Raw genomic sequence first — 25,378 nt, forward strand, 5'->3', positions numbered from 1 at the left:
GATGAGAGGTGAACATTTGTCAGACCTATTGTGGGGGAGAGATGGGAGAAAAACCTCCGAGCACCAAAGTACTCCCAATTGGACAGCTGCAAATGTGGACCCAAACATGAGTAAGCCCGAAGCGGTAAAATAGAAACTGGGCGGAAAAAAAAAAAAAAGGTGGGGGTTGGGGGGAAGCGCGGCCGCCGAAGCCTGAGTTCCCCAAGTCTGCGCAGTGCTACTCACTGCGCTATTTCAGTTCCTGATCCTGCGGTGGGGTGGAGGAAAGGGGATTTCTTGGTGTTTCGAAATGTGACGGGCCAGCTCCACGGAGCTGAATATTCGAACTGACTCTCCTGGGGACGTCGGCTAGGAAGTCCCCCCACCCGCCCCCTGCCGCCCGCCCCGCCGGGGTGGCAGCCGAAAGCTCTCAAGTGGTTATCTTTCTCCACCTCCCCACGTCTCTGGAGGAAAAAAAAGAAAAAGAAAACCCTGGAAACCCCAAACCAGAGCGCTCGGTGGATTAGAACGGGTCACTTAGGAGGGCGAGGGCGCGGGGCCGCAGGGTCTGCCCCGGCGCTGCGAAAGCAGCGGCCTCTCCGGCGATGGCGGCCGCCCAGGCCACCCCGGCGCGCCCAGGCGGGGCTCAGCGCCGGCAGCTGGCAGGGCGGCCGCGGCGGGAGGCCCCGCGGGGGCGAGGGGCCCCGCGCCGTCTGCGCGCCAGCCGGCCGGCCGGCGGGGGGAGGAGGGGCGGCGCGGGGTCGCCGCCTCCGGGCGGGGGCGTCTGCGCGGCGGGCGGGCGGGCGGGCTCACCCCGGGGGGCGCGGCGGGGAGCCGCCCGCAGCCACCTCCGGGGCGGGGCCGGGCGGCCAGCTGCGGCCGCGGGGGCGGGGTGGGGGTGGTGGCCGAGGCTGACCTCGGGCGCGGCCAGCTGCCGGGGTCGCGCCCAGTGCAGCCCGCCGCGCCCTGCCCCCTCCCCCCGCTCGCCCTCCCTCCCCACCCCGGCCGCGCGGCGGCCCCAGCGGCCAGGGCGCCCCCGGGGCTGGCCCGTCTCCACACGGCGGCGGGCGTGGCGGGGGCGGCCCCAGACAGCCGGCTGGGCGACTCGGGGAAGGAAGGAGGGCGGCGGGGGTGGGGCCCAGGGAACATCCTGTCTGCGCCGGGCACCGCAGACAGCGCCGTGCGCCAGCCGCCCAGACGGCGCGCCGGGCCAGCCGCGCGGGGCACGCGCGCGGCGGGGAGGGGAGCGGGGCGGGGGGAGGGAGGGAGGAGGGAGGGAGGGAGACGGGCGCACGCGCGTGCGCGGCGGGGGCGCGCGCCCCCGGCGGGGCCGGCGGGGCGGGGGCGCGCAGCCCGCGAGCAGCCACAATAGGCCAGACGGCGCGCGCGCCCGAGGGGCCGGCTGGCGCGGGGCCGCGCGGCGCCGCCGGCTTCGTCCCCTCCCCTCCCCCGCCCGCCGCCCTCGCTGTCCCCCGGGCGGCCGGAGACGGCGGCGGCGTCTGCGGGAAGCCGTGTCTCCGCAGTGACGTGGGCGGGCCGAGGGCCGGGTGACGTCAGAGGCTGTGTGTAGCGATGTGTGTGGGGTTCGGAGCGGCGCCGGCACAGCGAAGGCGGCGGGCGAGCGGCGGCGGCGGCGGCGGCGGGCACAGGTGCGGCCGCAGGTCGCGAGGGGACGCGAGGGGCGTGCGGCCGGCCTCTGGGGACGCCGAGGCGGCGGCGGGGGTGATGGGGAGGCCGCGGACCCCCGTGGAGCCTCCCGGGGCGCGGAGGGCCGGAGTGGGGCGTCCGGGGGTGCGTGGGGTCCCGGGCGGGGTCGCGGGCACGGGGCGCGCGGCGGGGGCCCCACGGGGGTCCCGGGCTTCGCGGGTCCCGGGACGGGTCGGCTGGCAGGGGACAGCAGCGCCGCACTTGACCCGAGCGGCCGGGACCCGAGCGACCCGGACGCCGGTCATCGCCGCCATCCCCCGGCCGTCTGCGCTCGGCGGGGATGCCCCGGGCTGGCCCCAGCTCCGAGCGGCCGGCGGCGCGGGCTCGCGGGCTTCCGGGCTGGGCGCCCGACCTGCCCGCGCCCCTCGGGGTGCCACGGCTCGGCGAAGGCGGTGGCGCAGCCCTGGGCCGCCGAGGTGGCCCCGGAGAAGTTCCCGCGGACCGGCTGCGCGGGGGATTTCCACCGGCGGCCCCCGCAGCGGGGCGATGTGGGGAGGGCACTCGGGGTGATCCCAGTCTCGGGTGGGGGTTGGGAGGACTCCTCCCTGGACTTCCCCCTGCCCCTCGCACCTCCCCCGACGTCCGGAGTCCCCTGCTCTCCTGTCCCCCTCCTCCGGGTGAGGCTGGGTGGGCGTCCGCGTGGGCGCGGGGCTGTGGGGCGCCCCCGGTCTAGGTCATGCCTCCTGCCCTCTGCCTTGGCTCGCCTTCGCTGAGGTGTCCCTGGAGTGGCGAAAGTCACCGTACGGCGGCTGGATGGCTTTCGGCGGTAATCCTTTGGGTTTGTGTGAACAGGAATTGCTGGGAGTTGAGAAGGCAAAGGTTTTTATTTATCGGCTTTTACTGGCTCTTCTCCCCGGAGGGAAGTGGAGGAAGACTCTCTTTTCCCCATTCTGCCTCCATTTGCATTCTTTGTGAGGTCTGTCTGCCTTGTGCTTTTTTGTCCCGGATTAGTCTTGCTCAAGGATGGAGATTTCCAGGCATGGAGTCTTAACAGCTTTTGGCTTCCATTAAGCAAATTCGCTAACCTTTTAAAGGGAAAGTTTAATTTTTTTCCTTCGATTCAGAAAGATAGCTTATATTGACTAGATGAATTAATCCACTTGAGACTAACTTAGTTACATATGGTAGGTATATTAACATGTAGCTGCTTCTTTTGGAGAGCTGAAACTACAGATTTTTTTTCTTTAGTGAGAGAAAATATTTTTTAATTAAAATGGCATAGTTGAGAAAACCTCGAACTGAGTTTTGTTTATTTGTATTCTAAATTTGTACTCCCTCGTTTGGAGGGATGTTACTTAGTGCTCCTGTTACCCCCTTCCTGGGTTGCTTCCTATGTAAATGAAGTTTCTTTGAGATCACTGGTGTTAGATTGAAAGAAATCACTCAAGTATTACCGTTGGTAAAGTGAACTGAGTTTAAGATTAAGAACTGGTTTTAAATTGACCCTTTGGCCTCTGGAGCAAATTCAATTGTAACTTTCCCCACCCCTTTCTCTTCTTCCAGGTCAATTAAAAGAAGAACTGTAATTCTTGAAGATAACTGGGCAGTTTTTTTTTAACGATAGAAGTGAGGTGAAGTGGAGGGTTAGACAAGTCTTCAGTTTGTTGACAGCAGCAGACCACCATTTTCGGTGAAGCTACCTTCACCCCTTCTTTTTTGGTGTCCTTGGCAAAAATTAAATGTTACACCATTGTAACTCATGGTCGGTGTGGTTTTAGGATACAGTAATGGCATAAACCTCCACGTGCTCTGCCTAAAAGACAAAACCACCAAACTCAACATCACACTGAACGTTGGGCGTCTTGAATTGAGAAATTAGCATTCTTTTAATACAAATATCTGAAGAACTCAAGAAAACAAGATTGTCCTCAGAAGTCAGCTTATGATTAATATTCTTTATTATTAGAAGCAAAATGAGAAATTTTGTGTTATTTTCGGTTATATCCTAAGGTATAACTAAACCAAAACCAATTTGCACAAATCTGTTGAGTAAGGAAATTCATCTTCGGAAAGTTAAACATTTTTTAAGGGAGTCATAAGTATTTGTATACATTGCCCCTTTCTCTTCAAATTAGCAACTGGGTGCAACATGCCAATTGCAGACTTAATTATTTAAAACACCAGTGTAGCCATGGAAAACCTACAATCCAGTTTCTCCTTAGTTCAGGGTTCCAGTAAAAAACTGAATGGAATGGAGGACGATGGCAGCCCTCCTGTGAAAAAAATGATGACAGACATTCATGCCAATGGGAGAATGCTAACCAAGGTGAAGAAGGAACATTTGGACGACTGTGGAGACGAAGCAGTGGAGGCCGATGGAGAGCATGCTCAGCAAAACTGTGCTTCCATTCATGAGACTTTAAATTTAAACCCCAGTCTGAAACACACACTGGCGCAGTTCCATCTAAGTAGTCAGAGCTCTTTGGGTGGACCGGCAGCGTTCTCCGCTCGCTATTCCCAGGAAAGCATGTCTCCGACTGTGTTCCTGCCTCTTCCGTCTCCTCAGGTTCTCCCCGGGCCTCTCCTCATTCCTTCCGATAGCTCCACGGAGCTCACCCAGACTGTTTTGGAAGGGGAGTCTATTTCTTGTTTTCAAGTTGGAGGGGAAAAGAGACTCTGCTTGCCCCAGGTCTTGAATTCTGTCCTCCGAGAATTTTCACTCCAGCAGATAAACACAGTGTGTGATGAGCTGTACATATATTGTTCAAGGTGTACTTCAGACCAGCTTCATATCTTAAAGGTCCTCGGAATACTTCCATTCAATGCCCCATCCTGTGGGCTGATCACATTGACTGACGCACAAAGACTCTGTAACGCTTTACTGCGGCCACGGACTTTTCCTCAAAATGGTAGCATACTTCCTGCTAAAACCTCTCTGGCTCAGTTGAGGGAAACCGGCAGTGCCTTTGAAGTCGAGCACGAATGCCTAGGCAAATGTCAGGGCCTCTTCGCACCTCAGTTCTATGTCCAGCCTGACGCTCCCTGTATCCAGTGTCTGGAGTGCTGTGGCATGTTTGCGCCCCAGACGTTCGTCATGCATTCTCACAGGTCCCCCGACAAGAGAACTTGCCACTGGGGCTTCGAGTCGGCCAAGTGGCACTGTTACCTTCATGTGAACCAAAAATACCTAGGGACGCCCGAAGAAAAGAAACTGAAGATAATTTTAGAAGAAATGAAGGAGAAGTTTAGCATGAGAAATGGAAAGAGAACCCAATCAAAGGCAAGTTCCTTTTTTTAGGTAGTGATTTTGAATAGTGGTAATGGTTTTGTGTCTGTTGCTTGGTATTATGAAGGTAATGCTTCAGCTAAGTCATGTAACAACAGAAACCCGTGAGCGTCATGCTTTCGAAGTTTTAGCCATGATGTCTTTTTCTGTATATTTCCTCATCTGAGAGAACTAGAATCATTCCCATTTTACAGGTAAGAGAACGAGTCTCAAGTGACTCTTTCTAAACTGGGAGGCATTGTGGCCTCTTTGGACGATCTCTTTCACACATCCGGCTTCTTGCCTAAATCTGTTGCCTAGGACTCAAAATCATTTGCACTTTGGTGTTCTGTTATCTCCATTTGCAAATGATACAGCTAGCTCAAAGTGGTCTGGTGGTAGGCTCAGAACTCTGCTTTTCCAAGCTACACCAGTGACTTTTGATGTTTTTGTGCTTGGAGATTGAGGAGTGATCTGTACTCAAGTCAAATTAAGGCATTTAGCTGAGTAATTTGGTACTAGTAACCAGGGTTATGGTGTTTTTTGTTTGTTTGGTTTTGGTTTTTCGAGACAAAATTTCTCTGTGTAGCCCTGGCTGTCCTGGATCTCCTCCCTCTGTAGACCAGGCTGGCCTGGAACGCACAGAGATCCTCCTGCCTCTGCCTCCTGAGTGCTGGGATTAAAGGTGTGCACCACCACCACCTGGTTTAGGATTTTGTTTTTAATACAAAAGAAAGGAATGCTTTTGAAAAACTGTGACATAGAAGCAGAATAAAGGTTATTTCAGATTAACGAAATATTACTATAACAAGCTATCGGCCAAGAGATTTATGCGTTACCCTTTCCACAGCATTGGCTGGCAGGCTAAGATAACAAATTAAGATTTGAATGCCTGGGTGAAAGGCAAGGTTTGGAGTGGTAAGCTTTGATGTAACTATATCTTTTTCTGCTTGTTTTAAAATTCGTATGTCATATACCTAGTACTCTTTAAAATGTATTGAGCATTACTTTGGAGCGGTTTTTCTTTTTTCTTTTTTTTTTTTTTTGGTTTTTCGAGACAGGGTTTCTCTGTGTAGCTTTGTGCCTTTCCTGGGACTCACTTGGTAGTCCAGGCTGGTCTCGAACTCACAGAGATCCACCTGGCTCTGCCTCCTGAGTGCTGGGATTAAAGGCGTGCGCCACCACCGCCCAGCTTGGAGCTGTTTTTTATGTATAATTTTATTGAATTCTTGTGGCAGAAGATTGGCCACCTTTTAAGAACTTTAAAGTTTTCAACTATTTAGGTTTTTTTCCCCCATTTGAAATACCACTTTCTATTTACAGAAGAAAGTTTATTAACTAACTCTAGGTTGTTCACGGCAGAACTAGGTAGGCTTAAATTATAATTTAATATTGGGTGTTCTGTGCTTGTGCTTTTGAGGGAACTTCAGTGTCTTCTAAGGCAGTGGTTTGCTCAACATGGAGAGAATTAAATTTAGACTTTTCCTTAGGGTACCTTGCTGCTTTCCCAAAAGTTATCTCTGAAATCTTCCTGGTGGGCACTAGGTAAGTTTTACTCTTCAGACGCAGTGTTAACTGGTTTAGAGCAGGACTGACTTGATGCCATTACTTCAGAGTGTGAGACTCGTCTATATGGCTCTGTTTGTGCAGCGCTGCAGTTCCTGCTCAGGGATCTGTATTTGAAAGTGAAGGATGCTCCCTTGGTGCTTCTGTCTCCCCAGCTAATTAGGCCACTACCTTAACATGTCTGACGGCGGCCGTAGTGTTTGCCAGGAACTCCTGCTCCGGTCTTCGCTACTCTTGACAAGCGATCTTAGAAGCACCTGTTCTGTGCTTGGGTGAAACCATCTGAGAAATACCGCTGCGTTTGTTTTGAAAAGATAAAAAGCTTGTACCCCTTCCCTTGGGGTACAGTAACACAGATGCATTTCTGTTTGGTTTTGGGAAGGTATGAGAGCGCCCCTCCTTCTTCTCTTAGTTATTTTGTTTTGTTTTTTTTTTTTTTTTCAGAGTTTGCTGGAGGTTTTGTACCATGTTGTTTCCACTTTTCCATGAATTGATGAAAGTTAGGGGAATTTAAGAAAATTCATCAAACCTTTTAGAAAAAAAAATTGAGCTTTGTATTTTTAACACCTGCTTAAGCAGTTTTTCAAATGCTGTTACTGAACATTGAAACTCTCCTCTTCTAGACATGGAGAGGTAGCTTTGAAGGGTCTGTGAGGGAAGTGACCTGGATCTTCTTCCTGTCAGATGTGGCTGGTGTGTTACTGAAAGGAGATCTGACTCCCAGGCTAGACAGTTCCCTGGAGCAGCAGAGGCTGCGTTTGAGGAATAGTACTAGAGCTTAGCGTAGCACGTGCATTCCTCTTCAATCTGTCTGGACTCCACGACTGAAGTACTTACATGGGAAAGGAGTAGGGTTGGAGAGCGAGTGTCAGCATTCTGAGAGTCAGGGAACTTTAGTTGTTGCTTGTCAGACAAACCAAATGGATGAGGAAGCGCATTTAAAACAAAATCAAGTCTTTTGTTTAACACAGAGACTGTGCTGAATATTTTAACCTTCTATATGAAGGAAATTATATTTAGTGTGACCAGTGTAATTTGATATGGTTTATGTGGTCAAAATACTGGTATGGGATTAAAATAAAAAGAAACCTAAAAATATAGGCACTTGTTGGAAATCTAGCAACTTATTTTAAAGGCCAGAAATATATTAGTAATGATCAACAAGCTACTTATTTGCATAACTATTTAATTTGCATAGTTAGCTATATTTAGATTCTAAGATAAAGTGGGATAAGGTTAAGTGTTCTTAGAGGAGAACTGAGTTTATTCTTTGTAGAAACTAAAATATTTTGGACCCTTTCTAAGGTTATCAGAAATATGCATGATAGGTCTGGGCTCATAGTTTGGTTGTAGAGAGCTTGCCTGACCCGGCAAAGCCCTGGGTTTGAGCCCAGCTCTGCATCAGCCAGGGGTGGTGATGGCACCTCAGTCCCTGTGTTTGGGAAGTGTAAGTAGGAGGGTCATCCTTGGCTAGAGAGAGATTGAGGGCTGCATGAGACCTTGTCTCAAAAGAAAAAAAAGGGCATATAATTCCGATATGCTCAGGTTGCACTATAGAATAGGTATTTCCAGACTCTGATGATAGGGTTTTTTGGTGTGCTTTTTATTTTAAAAAAAAATGGTTGTTGTGTTTTAGAATGCGTAGCTAATATGCAAAATACTGTTTTCCTAATTCTTTTTCACCTCATAAGTCGGTATTCAGACAGATGAGAATCAGACCAACTGAGTTTCTGCTTTTAGAACAAGGCTAAGCAAGTACGCCATTGGCAGACAAACCTGAAGGGTGATGCTTAACACTATTTTCAAGCAGGTAAGAAGAGGTCATTTTTAGTTAGCTGATAACAGAATTGTAGGGATTCTTCACTGTAACACTGCACTGACCATCTCTAATTCACTAGTTAGAATGGTGTATGCCAGGCTGGAGTGAGAAGAACACTGGTTGCTTTTATGGAGGACACAGCTTTGTTTCTCAGCACCCACATGGCAGCTCACAACCATATGTAACTCCAGTCCCAGGGGATCTAAAGCCCTCTTCTGGCCTTTGAAGGCAGCAGGCACATAAATATATTCAAACAAACACTCATACACATAACACATAAAAAATTTTAAAAAGGGTGGTGTATGCCCTTGCAGTATATTAAAATAAAGTTTTCTAAGTCAGACTCATCTACTCTGAGCACAATAGTATAGTTTTACTTTATGCAACTAAGGGAATATTGGTGTTTAGGTTATCTGTGATGCAGACAGATGTCCGAAGGATAAACAACTGGAAAGTCTTTTCTCCTGCTTGGTAGAGAACATGCTAGCCCTGGGTTGAGCTACAGGTCCCCCTCCCCGAAAACAGCATTAATGTTTCACTCCTTTAGTTTTGCACTTTTGTTTCTTCGGTGATCACTGGAACATACTTCTCCTCTCTTTCAGGGTGCTGGATGTTTAGGAAACATGTTTCTTGTTATAACCCTAATGATGGAAGCAATTTTTAAAAATATTTGGTATTCATTAATTTTTTGATCAAACCCAAGGCTTTGCCTTTGCTAGACATGTGTTCTACCACTGGGGTAGGAAACTTTCCTAGCCCAAGGATTTTTTCCCCCAAGATGGGGTTTTTCTGTGTAGCCCTGGCTGTTCGGGAATTTGTTCTGTAGACCAGGCTGGCATAGAACTCAGATCTGCCTGCCTCTGCCACCTGAGTGCTGGGATTAAAGGCGTGTGCCACTACCACCCAGCAGGATTTTTTTTTTTAAATAATGGCTTAACCTTTGAAAATGTCTATAGTTTATATATACAACTTAATATAACTCATCAAATAAGAGAATGAATGTGAAAGCATTTTGGAAGTTGAAAGCCCTTTTATATAGAAATATCAGATGGTATTGAATGATTACTGAAATATTAATATGTACATGGAAATTCCTCCCAAACATCTTCATTTACCAAACATGTGAATCAGGTCTGTCATAAGAAACAGAAATATTTAAAAATTATATAGACTGATAGACTGCAACCCAAGCAGGTATGTGGATTGGTTCCTTGGAGATGGTGCCCATTTCCAGTCTGGTTGAGATCACCTTGAGGTTTTGGACAATGGAGCCCAGCACAGACATGTTTGGATTGGTCAGAGTTTGTTTGGTACACCGTTTTCTTGGACAGTGAGTCTTGATAGGGAGTTTATAGTGATGAGTTTTCAGAGTTTATTTTAATAGTAGGCGTTCCTTGATTTTATTGTAAAGTTTTAGTATGCTTTGGGAATAGTACTCCCATGGTTTTAATAAAAATAGGATGTATTAATTTTTCAATCTAAAATGGAATTGTTAGTGTTTTTTAAAAAAAGACATGCTAAAAAAAGTTAGATATTAGCCGGGCGGTGGTGGCGCACGCCTTTAATCCCAGCACTCGGGAGGCAGAGCCAGGCGGATCTCTGTGAGTTCGAGGCCAGCCTGGGCTACCAAGTGAGCTCCAGGAAAGGCGCAAAGCTACGCAGAGAAACCCTGTCTCGAAAAACCAAAAAAAAAAAAAAAAAAAGTTAGATATTGATTCTTTTTATTTTGAGTTCCTTTTCACTACAACTTTTCATCTGTGTACTTTTTCTCATGTGGGGCTCCAAGAGAGAAGTAAGCCCTGCAGAGATTGCCCAGGGAGCTGGCTTTGTCAGTTCTCCTGGGAAGAGTGAAGAGCGTACCATCTCAGTGTGCGGAAAAGGGTTAGTTCACATTAGTTCACCTCATACGGTGAGTGGAGAAGGACAGAAGGTGGGAGCGTGAAGTCATTTTAGTAGGTCATTAGCATTTAAAAAACCAACATAAAATAGAAAAAAATAGAAAATTTGGGATATTATACATAGTAAGGCCAATTTTCTTTTTGTATTGATAGTGAACAGTATTTGAAGGCTCAAATCAGACCATGTTTTTAAATGCATGTGTGTTCAACTAAGAAAAATAAAGCTTTACATTTATTTTTAATTTTAAAAGAATGGGGACGAATGGAGTACTAATAATAAGAGGGTAGATGGAATGCAGTGATATTAATAATAGCAAATGTAAATGATCTAAACACCCCAGTTAATGGCCAGATTTACTAGATTGGCTAAAAGTACCACACTTATGTACTACTGAAAAGAAAACCATTTCAGGGGCGAGAGGGATGACTCTGGTTAAGATCACTGGCTGCTCTTTCAGAGGATCCAGGTTCAATTCCCAGCACCCACATGGTCACTCACAACTGTCTGTAACTCCAATATCTGACGCCCTCACACAGACATACATGCAGGCACAACACCAATGCCCATAAAACAAACAAATAAAAAGAAAGCGATTTCAGATACAGAGTCAGTGAAGTGAAAGTTGAAGCACTGAAAAAGATAGCACCTCTGAAGTCTTATGAAGAATTATTTTGGGTCTGGAGAGCTGGCTCGGGTTCGAACATCTACTCCTTTTGCGGGGGACCTAGGTTTGGTTTCCCACAGATGGTGATTTGCAGCCAGTTCCAGAGGCTCCATCACCCCTTTGCCCTTCTGGTACCCATCCGTCCATGCAGAAAGCCTTAGATTCACACATGTTAAACATGTTGACAGATATTCCAGTAAAATATGGTTATGGCATTGAGATTGCTGCTTTTCCTAGCTGGCTTCAGCTGCCAGGGTTGTCTGAAGGCGTCTGAATTGGGGGATTGCCTCAGTCATTTTGGCCTGTGGCTTGTCTTTGGGCCATTTTCTTTATTGCTAATTGATGTAGGAGGCCCCCCCTGGGCAGATGTTCCTGGCTTGTGGAAGCAAGGAGGCTGAGCCAGTCAGCTTTCCTGCTTCCACCGTCTCGGCTGCGATTCCTGCCTGCCGTAGTGTCCAGTGATGGACGTGAGTTGGAAGCAAGAGGGACATAAGCCCCTGCTTTCATCCCCAAGTTGCTCTTGGTCAGTGTTTTGTCACAGTGACAGAAAACAAAGGAGAACTCTGCTTGACTGTCTGAGGATGTGGCTCAGTGCTGGATGCTTGACTGGTGTGGACAAAGCACTTGGGGGAGGGGCAGCACATTGATGTTTGGAGTATCCTGTGTAAAGTTTATTTTCTTAATTTCTTTGTTAATTCCTTGACAAGAGTTTTTTTTCTTGTTTTTTTTTCTTTTTGGTTTTTCGAGACAGGGTTTCTCTGTGTAGTTTTGGTGCCTGTCCTGGGTCTCGTTCTGTAGACCAGGCTGGCCTCGAACTCACAGAGATTCACCTGCCTCTGCCTCCCGAGTGCTGGGATTAAAGGTGTGCGCCACCACCGCCCGGCTCTTGACAAGAGTTTTACCAGTTCAAGTGGCAAAGGAGAGCTGGGTTACTAACCACCCACATGAAGTTTAAGATGATGACTACATACTTATTATAGTAGTAGCCTTTGCTTTCCAGCTGGGCTTTGTCAAAAGCTGTGGAGAGTGTGCTCTTCAGTGTGAGTAGACACTCATGTCACTCCTAGATCCATGGGATCAGCCCTTGATAAGTTAATACAGGTGCTTAGCTCAGGGAGCTTCAGTCTTGCATCAGGTTCATTCTCAAACAAGGGAGGCAGAAACCTAAGCCTGAAAGCTCCTGAGTCGCTATTTGCTACCTCGTAACACAGTTTTATTCCTGTTGTTGACAGGCTCATTCACTGCGTGCTGGCCACCCTGAGGGAACTGGATACCATCTGAGGGATTGGGTTTCTCTTAGTAAAAGCTGTTGGCAGCTCTTGGGCAGGAGGTGCTTTGTATACTTCTGAAATCATTTATTGACCACGTGAATGTCTTTGTTATGTAGAGTAGAAAGACCCAGTGCCAGGGGTATCACTTCATACCAAGGAACTCAGAGATCCACCTGCCTCGCCTCTGGAGTGCTGGGATTAAAGGTGTGCGCCTGCCTAGCATGTCTGTAGCATTTAAAAAAAAACTGCTTTTAAAAGATTGGGGGGAGGGGGCAACAAGATGACAGAGGTAAGGGCATTTGCCACTCGACCTGATGACCTGAGTTCAGTCTCCAGGTTACACACGTGAGAGAGAACTGTCTCCTGAAAATTGGCTTTTGAAAATGCACACGCACGCACACACACACTCACATTCAACTCACACAAACACTGTTGTATTTTAAATATGGCGTGGCGGCCCCTTGGCGGGTGGAGCCAAGGGGTATGGCAGGAAGTCACCCCCACCATGCAGATGGTGCTCAAAGTGAAGTTTTTATAAGGGCCAGAGGGAAGGGAGAAGACAGAGAAGGTCAGGGGCTGAGGAAAGAAGAGGAGGTACACACCACCTGGGGAGGGAGGGAGGGAGGGAGGGAGGGAGGCGGAGGGAGGGGAGGAGCTTTTTCTCAAAGGGGACTTTACACAAGATGACATCAGGACGCTGGGCGGCCCTAGGTATTGCCTGCTTATTGGCCGAGTCCCCAAGGGGTGTGGATCTGAATGCTAACACATAGTTTCACATTTTAAATGTAAAATCATTAAAAACTTTAAAAATGTCTTACTTTTGATTTTTATTGGGGGTTTGGAAGTCCCACGAACATTTTAAAGCATTGTCCCTCTTTTTAAAAAGATAATCAGTGTTCGTCACTACAAATTAAAGAGTATAATATTAATCTGATGTTATAATTAAAATCGAGCATACATCTTAAAAGCCAAGTTTATTCTAATACTCATAAAGACTTCAGTGCAGTTTGAATACAAATAGCTTTGAGCAGGTAGATGTGCTTTTGTATTTAAAGTGGTACCAAAAATTCTTTTTAAAAAATGAAGTCAGTTTCCTTAAATTATGTCATTGTGAAACTGTAAGCATGCATCATTTGTTAGGCTATCTAATTATGCAAGGACTGTGTGAATAAAATATCAGAGTTAAAATGCAGAAGGTTAGGGAAACTTTGAAATTTTTTCCCGTTTTATTTATTAAAAATGAAATATTTTGGGATCCTTTAAATTTTGCTTTCATAGGTGTTATTTTGGTGTCTAGTAGAAAAAGAACCTTTGGATTGAAATAATGTATTTGAAACTTTGCTTGTGTGTGAAAGGGTACCATCTGTTCATTTTGAGGTCGACGGTGGTAGGGATGTTCAGTGGTGGAAGCATTTTAAAATAGAAAGACTGCCTTAAACTGCTAAATGAAGTCCTTCTCTGTCTGCCAACTGTAGAGTGCACATTGTTTTAATGTTTAAGTACAGAAAGGAGTGAATTGTCCCACGTTGAGTGGTAAGATAAAAGGCTCCCATTTTGATATCTAATTTGTATTAGATCAGGAGCATTATTGCTTTTCCGTTTAATTGTATTCTTTTTTCCGAAAACCTAATTTGTATGTTGACACAAATGTAGGCTTAGGAGAGAAAATCTGGCGTGTCTGTGAATGTTTCGTTTTGTAATGTGTGCTTAATTGTTTTTAACATGTAGTTAGGATAATTTGTTAGATGTGTTTATGGCTTACCACAGCATTTTAGGCAAAATTAACTTGCAGTACTTTATCACTGCTGGCATTGTGCATTTTCTTAGGATTTGTATTATTTCATTTGTACATCTGAGAAAATGCAGCCAAACATGTTCAGCTCCCTTGTGCTTCCTGCAGGAGAAGGTGCCCGATGTGGCTGTCTTTGGAGTTGGTGGTCAGTAACCGTGTGCTGCTCCCTCCTTTGTCCTGGCCTCCTCTCCTCTTTGCTGGTGCTGGAGTTGAACCCACAGCCTCACAGATGCTAGGCAGACAGATGCTCGGCCATGGAACCATTGCAGCTAGCTCTTTGCCACAATAACTGTACAGTGCTATCCTGAGTCACTGAGCTACCCCGTCATTCACAGTCACTCAGCAAATACTGCATGGTAGGCATGGTGCTAGGCATTGAAATACAAAAGCAAAAATGTGCTTGACCTGAAGTTACTGTTCAGAATCTGGATAGCCACTTACTAGGGTGAAATTGGGACTTAGACATTGGCTAGAGACAATACCAGATAATCGTTAAAGGGAGTATTCTAGTTAGCTTCAGTTGTCTGCTTGGCGCACTTCAAGTTATCTGAGGGAACCTCACTTGGGGCATTGTCCAGATCAGATTGGCTTGTGTGTGACTTACCTGTGGGGCATTTCCTTGACGGCTAATTGATGTAAAAGGTCTCACCCCACTGTAGGCAGTTTCAGCCATAGGCAGGAGATCTTGTGCTATATAAGAAAGCGAGCTGAGCAGAGGTCAGGGAGCAAGACAGTAAACAGCCTCCTTCTGTGGGTGTCTGCTTCAGTCCTGCCTCAAGTTCTTGTCCTGACCTCCCATAGTGATGGACTACTAACTGCAAGTGTGAGCCAAATAAATCCTTTCCCCAAATTGCTTTTAGTCATGGGATTTAGCAGAGTAGCAGAAAGCGGTCTAGGACATGGGATTTGCTCAGAACCTGTGGTCCGTGACTCTGTTGGTAGATTGATGTGAGAATAGGAAATAAAGAATAGAAATGGAGAAATAGGTCTGTGGTTCTGTTGGTAGATTGATGTGAGAATAGGAAATAAAGAATAGAAATTGAGAATGAATGTTTATAAATAAACAAATGCAGCTACTTAAGGTGATGTTTCAGAATTAGAGAAATTGCTGAAATAAAGGCATCACCAGGCACGGTGGCTCAAGCCTTTAATCCTAGTACTTGGGAAGCAAAGGCAATTAGATCTCAGAGTTCAAGGCCAGCCTAGTCTACCTACATAATGAGACACTGTCTCAAAAATAAAATTGAATAAAATTATCACACAAGTCAAAGTAGAGTTTTGAAATGAACTTAATACTTAAAGTTGTCAGATTCCAAATCAGAGTTTTTGAAAAACTTTTGCAAGTTATTCTGAAGATTTCAGATTCCAGTATCTATACTAGGAAACCCTTTTCAATATGTGGTCCACTTGAGTGATTTGAACTTTTAAAAGTCAGTCTGAAAATGGTTTAGTGGGCAGCATATCTAGAATTGTTTAATATATCAGACCAATTAAGGAGATTTTTTAAAGTGAGTTTAACCAAAACATTTAATTTAATTCACGCTGTCTTAGATTCCCATGGTTTGTTAATTTACTGATGCTCATCAACGCCTCTTACAAATGGAGCTGGAATGCCAAGTGTTTTGTCTGTTAAGCTGCTCTTTTAAGAATCACAATTTAAAAAAATATAAAAAATTTGGAAATAAATGTGCCATTTGGTTCTTTTTAACTTTTATTATTGTTATTTTTTTTAGATGGCTTCTCACTATATAGACCAGGCTGGCCTCGAACTCACAGAGCTCTACCTGCCTCTGCCTCCAAAGTGTTTTTTTGGAGGTATGTGCAGCCACACCCATCTTAAACACCCCCCCCCCCCAGGGATTCTCAGTGTAGTTTTGGTGCCTGTCCTGGATCTCGCTCTGTAGACCAGGCTGGCCTCGAACTCACAGAGATCCGCCTGGCTCTGCCTCCCAAGTACTGGGATTAAAGGCTTGCGCAACCCCGCCCCCTTTTTAACTTTTAAGGTTTATTTTTTTTCTGCGTATGAATATTTTGTTTGGATGTATAGATGTAAGTGCACTACATATGTGCTTGGAGCCCTTGGAGATCAGAAGAGGGAGCTGGATCCCCCAGAACTAGAGTCACAGATGGTTGTGAGCCTCTGTTTGGTTGTCGGGGTGAACCTAGGTTGTCTGCAAGAGCATCCAGTGCTCTAACAGCTGAGCCATGCTTCAGATCCCTAAAAATGTAAACATTTAAGATGAATGGAAGTGTTTCAAAAGTTTAGATCTAAGTAGTATACAGAATATAATTTGATGATGTCATCTGAATTCAAGACTTAAGTACCAGTTAACCATAGTAAGTTAAAGTACTATGTGAGTCATACACAATCGAACTGTAGTGAATGACTTGTCCTGATCTATGCTAACACCCTCAGATTGTCTTGCTCTATAGCAATTTTCATGTTTATATTTTGTAATTTTCTTTTCTCTCAGGTTGTCAGCTGTTTGTGGACATTTCTCATTTAGTATTTGTTGCCAGAAGTCAGTTCTAATCTGCTGTAGGCTGAGAAACTGCAAACAATTGATTGGTTTACTTTGTAAATAAGTGGTTGAGTCTGCCCAGATCCTGAATTATACATCAGAATTGTGATGTTTATTTGAATCTTATGACCATTTTACCAGCTTTGTAAAGTTTTCAGAAAAAAAATAGTCTATTTACATAGAAGTCTTCAATGGATAACCAACTCTTAAACCCCTTTAAAGTATTCTTTTCTTGTGATAGCTCAACAGTTAATTGGTTGCTCTTTTTGAGGACCTGGGTTTGATTCCCACTACCCACAAGGTGGCTTACAACCATCTGTAACTCTAGTTCCGGGGCATCTCAAGCTGTCTTCTAGCTTCCACAGATAATGTATGCACATGATCCACAGACATACATGCAAGCAAAATATTTATACACATGTAAAAAAATAAAGATTGATTTATAAATATTCTTTACCCCTATAATTTTGTACTTATTTGTATTTTAAATTCCTCATCCAATAATTGTTAGAAAACATACAGATCTCTCAGCAATACAAATGACCATGTTTTCATTTTTTACTTTTCTGAAATTTTTTTTTTTTTTTTTTTGGTTTTTTGAGACAGGGTTTCTCTGTAGTTTTTGCCCCTTTCCTGGAACTCTCTCTGTAGCCCAGGCTGGCCTCGAACTCACAGAGATCCACCTGCCTCTGCCTCCTGAGTGCTGGGATTAAAGGTGTGCGCTACCACTGCCCGGCTACTTTCCTGAATTTTAAAAATAGTGTTTATTTATTTGGGGGAGATCATGTACCATGTCATATGTGTGGGGTCACTTCTCTTCTTCCACTGTATGGGTTCCAGAGGTTGAACTCAGCATCTCAGGCTTAGTGCCAGGTGTCTCTTAACACACTGAGCCACCTCACTCAGCCTTGCTTTTTGTTTTTTGTTTTCAAAAACTTTTTTATTGGCATTAAAGTCATTTCGGATTGTGAAGTTGTGTAAAGAATGTTTATTCTAGGAATTAGTCCTTCTGGTTTTGGCTTTTTTTGTTTTGGTCACTGGGCTGTTTGTCTGGTCTCTCCAGAGTTTCTTCATTTACATTGTTTTCTCCATTAGTAAGATGTCTTCCACTCCAGCCCCCAGACCGTTCAGAGTTGATTTGACTTTTAATAAGAACTGCATATCTTTCCTTTGTGTTCTTTCCTAACCTAAAATACTGGGACATATTACCAGCTTCCCCAATTCTTAGTGTTGGCGATCATCCCTTGGGTGAGGGACTTTTTTATGTGTGGTTCTGGAAATTGAACTCAGAGTCTCGCGTATGCCAGGCAAGTCCTCTCCACCGAGCTACAGCCACGGTCCTGTGTTTTCACTGTGAGCTTCTCCATGGACTTCTGAGTTGGAGATGGGGTCGGAGGGGTCGGAGCCTCTCAGGCAAGAGTTGAGGAAAGCCTCCAGGTGTCCTTCTAGGCTGGCCTTCCTTGAACTCACTTTCTTGGATCTGTCAACATCCTGTCTGGCATCTGCCTCAGTCTGGCACCTTTCAGCTCCTCTTTCCCTTTTCTGTCAGGGACCCTTGCTTTCTGTTTTCCCACAAGAGCAGGGCAATGACTGTAATGGAGTAGGTGAGGAGGGTAAAATATAAAGCAAGCCAGAATAAGGAAGATGCGGGAACCATAGATAATCCATTCTTTTAAAGTTGTTTTGAAAGTGTGAGTGGGATAATGGTCATTCTTAATGGAGGGGACAGTTATTAGAATTAAGCAGAGTGTGTAACATTTTCAGCCAGTAATATTTATGAAATCACTGGTTATTATCCCCGTTTCTTTATTTATAGGTGCTTTTAAAAAGCTTTTAATATGAGGAATATGGTTTACTGATTCTTATTAGCAAGTACAGTAGTTTTAGATTGAATTGGCCAGAGTACTTACTGCTGTAGACAAGTGTCTAGTTAAAATTCTGGAAAGTGCTGTGTGTTTTCAGGGTCCTGTTCTATTGTCTGAAATCGATTCCCCAGGTATGAAATGGTGTCTGTTAAGCCATGTCATTTGAATGTGCATATTAAAACTTGGGACCAGGTAGTGGTGATCGCTGAGCTTTAAGGATGAGACATAGCCCTGTGGTAGAGCACTTAGTAGATATGTCTTAAAAATATGACACTTGGTCTATGGCCCTGCCAAGTGGGCATAAGATTAGCTTCAGGGGATGGCTGTGAAGCCCAGTGGTTGGCATGCTTTCTATTATGGCCAGGGCCACACTAGACAAAGAGAAATCATCTTTCCCCTCAGTAACTTTCCTTTCTACGTACTCCTACAGACAGATACACCATCAGGAATGGAATTGCCATCCTGGTACCCGGTTATAAAACAGGAAGGTGACCATGTTTCTCAGACACATTCGTTTTTACACCCCAGGTAAGTGAGTTTTCATTTGTTTGCTTGTTTGAGATTCATTTATTAACAGCTATCTGTTAGGTACGATTCTGGGATTAAAACTTAAATCACTTACCTTTAGGTTTCCTTATTAATTAATTACCTTTGAGGATTCCGAATTGTTTTAGACAAGTACATTAGGATTGAACACACTTTTTGCTTGTTTTTAGTCATAGGGAACTTGTTTAGATATTTTATTAGGAAAAAAAATCAAAGAATCTAAAATGAAATGAACTATAAATTGTATTGAATATTTGCAATAATCTTTTGTTTGTTTTCCTAGAAATATAACATTTCTACTTTCAATCAATTTTTTTTATTTACCTTTAAGAAGTAAACTGGGGCTGGAGAGATGGCTCAGAGGTTAAGAGCACTGACTGCTCTTCCAAAGGTCCCGAGTTCAATTCCCAGCAACCACATGGTGGCTCACAACCATCTGTAATGAGATCTGGTGCCCTCTTCTGGCCTGTAGTCATACATGGCTATATACATAATAAATAAATAAATCTTAAAAAAAAAAAAAAAGAAGTAAACTGACTCTACAAGAGTGTGTTACTTTGTTTTTTTGTTTGGAACAGGTTCTCATTAGATAGCCCTGGCTGTCCTCTTTAGGTAGTTCAGGCTGGCCTTGAACTCATGGAAGTCTACCTGCCTCTGCCTCCTGAGTGTTGAGATTAGAGGTGTTCATCCCTGCACCTGGCCATACTTTGATAATTTTAAAAACAAATGGTTTTGAAACTTGGAGAGATTTTATAGTAACCACATCCTTAACTATCTAGGGTTTATATTTCAATAAAAGTGTATCCCAGCTGTTAGTCTTAGCTTTATAATTCACACAAGCACACAGTTACCATCATAGTTTCCATCCAGTCTTCAGGGTGCTGTAAAGCCCTTGAGAGGTTCTGTGTCTAACTGGGAAGCAGAATACTGAGTATTCAGGAGCAGATAAAGAGTGGTAGCGTAGGTGTCCTGCACAAGGAAAGGGAGATGTCAAAGGAGATGAAAGTGTAGGCAGGGTTACTTAAATGGCCATGTCTTTTCATGGAAGGTTACTTAGGTTATAGATTAAACTATGTGAATATCTCAAATTTATATGTAGGGCTTGCAGATGACCTACTGAGTAATTTTATGTCCACTTTGAGAAAGGTCAGTACTTTCAGCTTTAATTTTGTAGTTTAACATTGCTGTTTTATTAAGAATGTTAAGAGATTGCTCTGGATTTTGTACTGGCTGGTTTTGTGTCAACTTGACACAAGCTAGAGTCATCAGAGAGGAAGAAGCCTCAGTTGAGGAAATGCCGCCATGAGATTCAGCTGTAAGGCATTTTCTTAATTAGTGATTGATGGGAGAGGGCCCAGCCCATGGTGGGTGGTGCCATCCCTGGGCAGGTGGTCCTGGGATCTATAAGAACACGGCTCAGCAAGCCATGAGGAGCAAGCCAGTTAGCAGCACCCCTCTATGGCCTGTGCATCAGCTACTGCAGGTTCCTGTCTTGATTTCCTTTAGCCAAATAGACCCTTTCCTCCCCAACTTGCTTTTGATTGTGGTGTGTCATTGCAGTAATAGAAACCCTAACTTAGACAGGTTTTGATGGAAGCATTGCCTGGTAGCTGGGCAATAGTTCAAGAATGTCTTCTCTCTCTGAGGCGTATAAGAAGGTCCTTGGGGTTACCTCATTGATTCAGCCTCACTGTCAAACACTGCTTACCTGTGGGTAAGCAGATAGGTGCCCAGAATAGCCTACATCCTCTTCACTCTCTGCAGCAAGCCTCACTGAAGCGGAGCTGTTGAGATGCTCCATGAAGAACTCCATGCCTATAGTTATTCGTGTCTTGAGATGGGATCTCACTGTACAGCCTGGGGAAGCATGCCTGGGAATCTCTATGTTGCCCAGGCTAACTTTAACTCATGGCAGCCCTCTTGTTTCAGCTCCCAGGTCTTGGGATTATAAATGTGAGGGATCATAGCTGGTGTTTCATGGTTTCAGTTCTGAAGTGCTTTTGAGGGAAGAGGAAGAGACTCACTTTTTTTTTCCTTCGGTATCTTTTTAGTATTTTGAAATTACTCTTAAAATAACAAAATCCCTCAGAATTTTGCTGTCCTTAATTTAAGTGCTTGTAGCTAGAGTTTTCCTGCCTTGCCCACAGTCAGGACAAATCTCTGTCACCTGCCAGTCCCACAGCTGCTCAGACCCAACCAAGTAAACACAGAGACTTATATTGCTTACAAACTGTATGGCCGAGGCAGGCTTCTTGCTAACTGTTCTTATAGCTTAAATTAATCCATTTCCATAAATCTATACCTTGCCACGCGGCTCGTGGCTTACCGGTGTCTTCACATGCTGCTTGTCATGGTGGTGGCTGCAGTGTCTCCTTCAGCCTTCCTGTTCTTTCTTTTCTCCTCTCTGTTAGTCCCGCCTATAATTCCTGCCTAGCCACTGGCCAATCAGTGTTTTATTTATTGACCAATCAGAGCAATTTGACATACAGACCATCCCACAGCAAGTGCTGACTTTTTTTTCTAAGAAATCTTTTCTGTGACCTCCAGTCTTTGTATTTTTACATTGATTGTTTAGTAGCATAGAATTGGGTTTATAGAAAGATGCCACATCTTAATTTATGCTTAAGCATAATATGTAATGTGTGTTTTGTTTTGCCTCTGTTTTCAGCTACTACTTGTACATGTGTGATAAAGTGGTTGCACCGAATGTCTCACTCACATCTGCTGCATCCCAGTCTAAAGAGATTACCAAGACAGAGACAAGTAAGTTCCTCTCCAAACAGTCAGAAAAGACTCGTGGTAGTAGTAAACATCAGAAAACAGTGTCTTACCCAGACGTCTCACTCGAGGAACAGGAGAAAATGGATTTGAAAACAAGTAGAGACTTATGCACTCGTTCAGGTAAGTATTTAGAAGTTCTATCTTTAAAATCAGCTAGTTAAAAACACATTTAATCAGTATTTTAAAAGCCTTTCCTATTTAAGGTACCCCCTCCCCCATATAATCACAGCTTTTACTTTCAAACAGTTCTAACTTGGAAAATTCAGGGTGATTTCTTTACACGTCAGTGGTGAGCTTTCTAGAGTGGCGGCGGCCTGTGGAGGCTGAGGAAAGAGGAAGTGCATGGCTTCAGTGCATATGCCTGTCACTTGCTCCGTGCTCTTGTTGGTAGAATTTTTCAGCAGTTCCTCGTCTTGTTTTCCGACTTTGTGTGAACTGAGATGCCGTTTACCTGATGTTAAGTATTTGACATTGAACTCGTGGTTCAGGAGATGCAGACTGGGGCTGCTGACACAGTAAAGCAAGGCAGACAGACGGCAGTGGTGCAGGTGCAGGCTGGAATCGCAAAGCAAACCTGTGTGTGTCCTGTGCCTTTAAGAATGCCGAGGGCACCGGAGAGCTGTGCACATGGCTGCTGTGGGCCGCTGAGCCCGCTGCTTTGCTCAGGGCCTTGCGGGGAAGTCCTCAGCCTCCGGTATTCGAGCTTTTGATGCTGTGACTCCGTTTCCTCTGAATTGAACTGGTGATAATAATTCACGTGTCATTACATTTGCATTGTTTGCTTTCCTATTTATTAGATGGCTCAGCAATTAAGAGCACTTGTTGCTCTAAGTGAAGACCTGGGTTTGATTCTCAGCACCAACATGGTGGCTCACAACTTACCTGTAACTCTAGTTCCAGGGGGTTTAATCTCTGCTACAGGAACCATACATATATACACATGATATACAGACACACGTGCAGGCAAAACACACGTGCATATAAAAACTAAATCTGAAAAACCGTGAGGTGCCTTTGACATACCATAGAACTTAAAAGTGTGTGATTTATCTGTCTTAAGTATAATAATGTTGTGGAAAGCGTCACAACTGTTTGATCCCAGAGTATTTTCATGCCCCCCACATGAGTCCCTGGCACCCTCTGGCAGTCACCCCATTCTCCTTTCCCTTTGGCTTCTTATGTGGTCTAGTGGATGTGCTTATTCTGGACACTTTAGATCAAAAGAGGTTGCAATTTTACACAGTTCAGTTTGTTTAATTTGCCTTCTTATCTCAGGTGTCATACCTAAGAAAGCATTGTCTAGTCCAAGGCCTGGAAGATTTATACTTAATGTTTTCAGCTCTTACAGTTAATTCCTTGATCTAATATTTAGGTCATTTTGAGTTAATAGTTATACTGTTTTGGTGGGGGCGGGGGAGGTTCGAGACAGGATTTCTCTGTTGTGGAACTCACTCGGTAGCCCAGGCTGGCCTTGAACTCACAGAGACCTGCCTGCCTCTGGCTCCCAAGTGCTGGGATTAAAGGCATGCACCACCACCGCCTGACCTTGAATTAATATTTATATACAGTGGGGAGTCCCATTTCTTTTTTGTTTGTTTCTTTACATGTTAGTATTGCTGTTCATTTGTCGAAAAGATTGTTCTTTGCTGATTGAATTGTCTTGGAACAATAGTAATGGCAATTGATAAAAGTATGGGTTTATTTCTGGACTCGAGTTCTGGAGAATTGAGGTTTTGAAACAAGATCTTCACTGGTAGACCAGCCTGGTCTTGAGCTTGTGACCAACATCAACCTCCTGTGTGTTGGATCACAGGTGTATGTTGTCACTTACCTAATTCCTGGCTTGGATTCTGAATTTTTTCGTTATCTTTTTAACTTACCACACAGAATTCTAGGCTCCATTATATTATCATACATCCATGTCATTATACTCTGCACTAACCATAGGGAATGCTTCACAGGTTTGCATGTCATCCCTGCTCAGAGGCCATGTCTAATTCCGAATCCTTCTACTTTCAGCATGGATGCATGCTGTTGAAGTGAGCACTTGGACTCTGAGTTCCTTTTTGCTGATTTAATGTCTAGTCTTATGTCAGCACCAGAGTTGTGATTGTGTATGTGTGTACAGTGTGTCTTGTGTACATATACACATATAGATTTGTGTGTGGAGGCATTTGGAGGTTAGAGGACTACTTTGTGAGTGGGTCTTCACCTCCCACCTTGAGATGCCCTTGAGGTTTGTCTCTTGAGCTTCTGGGACCCCTGTGCATCTGCCTTTTTCCTTAGGAAGGCTGTGGTTACAAAAGTGTGCCCCTGCACACGGCTGTACGAGGGTGCTGGGGCCTCAAACTCAGGGGTTCACACTTAGGTGGCAAGCACTGGGCCAGCCACACATTGTGATCTCTGTAGCTTGTAGGAAGAGTTGAGGCTGGGGCTTATGAGCCCTCCCAAGTTGATGACTGTTTTTCTAGGTTGTTTGAGCAAACCTTGAATTGCTCACGTTTCAGTATGAATCTTAGAATGAGCTAGTTGGTTTCTGTGCTGGGGTTTTGATGTGGATTGCACTGAGCAGGTTAAGTCTGTAGTCCGTGAGCGTGGGCTTCTGTCTTCGTGTGTCAGCTTCTCTGTGACCGTCGCTGTCCACAGTGGCACCGCCTTTGTTAATCCCTTCCTTGAGTGTTGCATTGCTTCTGAATTGATTAATAAGTGAATCACTTAGGGGTTGTTCTGGTGACCTTTTACCCTTGGTAGTAACCCTTTTTTCTTCTTCTTCTGTTTCTTTCCAAAGATCCACTGATCTCAAATAGCTCTATGAGTAAAAAGAAATCTGAGTCTCCTGTTTGCGGCTTAGTGAGAGACGTCAGCAAGCGTGCTGCTGAAGCTGTCTCTCCGTTTCCGGTCAGAGATGGTACTTGTGAGGATGACAAGGGGAAGATCATGGAAGAAGTGATGAGAACCTATGTAACACAGCAGGAGAAGCTGAATTCAATTCTGCAGAAGAAGCAACAGCTTCAGATGGTAAGTTGCCTTAAGAAATAGTCATTGTTACGATAGCTTTTCATGATAACAGAGTCAGAACGAGATACCGCAGTGGACTCGGTGGTTCCGTTTTATACTAAGAAGCAGTTCTTGACGTCAGTCACTTCTATATACACAGGCTACCATAGCTGAGCTTTAAATGCCTTGTGACTTACTTTTTCCTAAGGGGATGGAAATAAAGAACTGTGGCTCTGTTACAGGAAGTGGACATGTTGAGCAGCTCAAAGGCAATGAAGGAGCTCACTGAAGAGCAGCAGAGTCTCCAGAAAGAACTTGAGTCTCTGCAGAATGAGCATGCTCAGCGGATGGAGGAATTCTACACTGAACAGAGAGACTTAGAGAAGAAGCTGGAGCAGGTGATGAAGCAGAAATGCACCTGTGACTCAAACTTAGAGAAAGACAAGGAGGCTGAGTACGCGGCACAGGTGAGAGTGGGCGGGCCAGCCTGTTAGCGTGGCCGGTCTGCTAGCTTGGCGGTCTGTTAGCGTGGTCGGTCTGTTAGCGTGGCGGTCTGTTAGCGTGGCCGGTCTGCTAGCGTGGCCGGTCTGTTAGCGTGGCCGGTCTGCTAGCGTGGCAGGTGTGGATGCTTGCTGCCAAGGAATTCCTTTTGCCCAGCCAGCTGGCCTTCAGAAGGGAAAACTGGTTTAAGCGCAGCTGTGTATCTCCACTAAGATAGTTCTGTTTCTCTCTCCCACCCTCCATTTCTCCCTACCTCCTTCTCTT

The 25,378-nt window shown here is 45.2% G+C and overlaps 1 protein-coding gene across 4 annotated transcripts in view; it reads left to right on the forward strand.

Annotated features, from left to right (window-relative positions):
* Positions 1–1,459: 1,459 nt before the first annotated feature.
* The window catches only part of Skil (SKI like proto-oncogene), a 28,988-nt gene continuing 5,069 nt past the window's right edge, over positions 1,460–25,378 (forward strand). The window contains exons 1-6 of one of the 4 annotated variants that reach the window (XM_076573941.1): positions 1,460–1,628; positions 3,190–4,906; positions 18,720–18,817; positions 21,504–21,736; positions 24,405–24,634; positions 24,856–25,080. In XM_076573941.1, the coding sequence (XP_076430056.1) occupies positions 3,818–4,906; positions 18,720–18,817; positions 21,504–21,736; positions 24,405–24,634; positions 24,856–25,080 (1,875 nt within the window). In that variant the 5' untranslated portion in view covers positions 1,460–1,628; positions 3,190–3,817. Of the gene's footprint in view, positions 1,629–3,189; positions 4,911–18,719; positions 18,818–21,503; positions 21,737–24,404; positions 24,635–24,855; positions 25,081–25,378 lie in introns of those variants that run through there. The other 3 variants (XM_016000721.3, XM_076573940.1, XM_076573942.1) reach the window with 3 other exon arrangements.

Source organism: Peromyscus maniculatus, chromosome 6, assembly GCF_049852395.1.
Source record: "Peromyscus maniculatus bairdii isolate BWxNUB_F1_BW_parent chromosome 6, HU_Pman_BW_mat_3.1, whole genome shotgun sequence".
NCBI classification, from domain to species: Eukaryota; Metazoa; Chordata; class Mammalia; order Rodentia; family Cricetidae; genus Peromyscus; species Peromyscus maniculatus.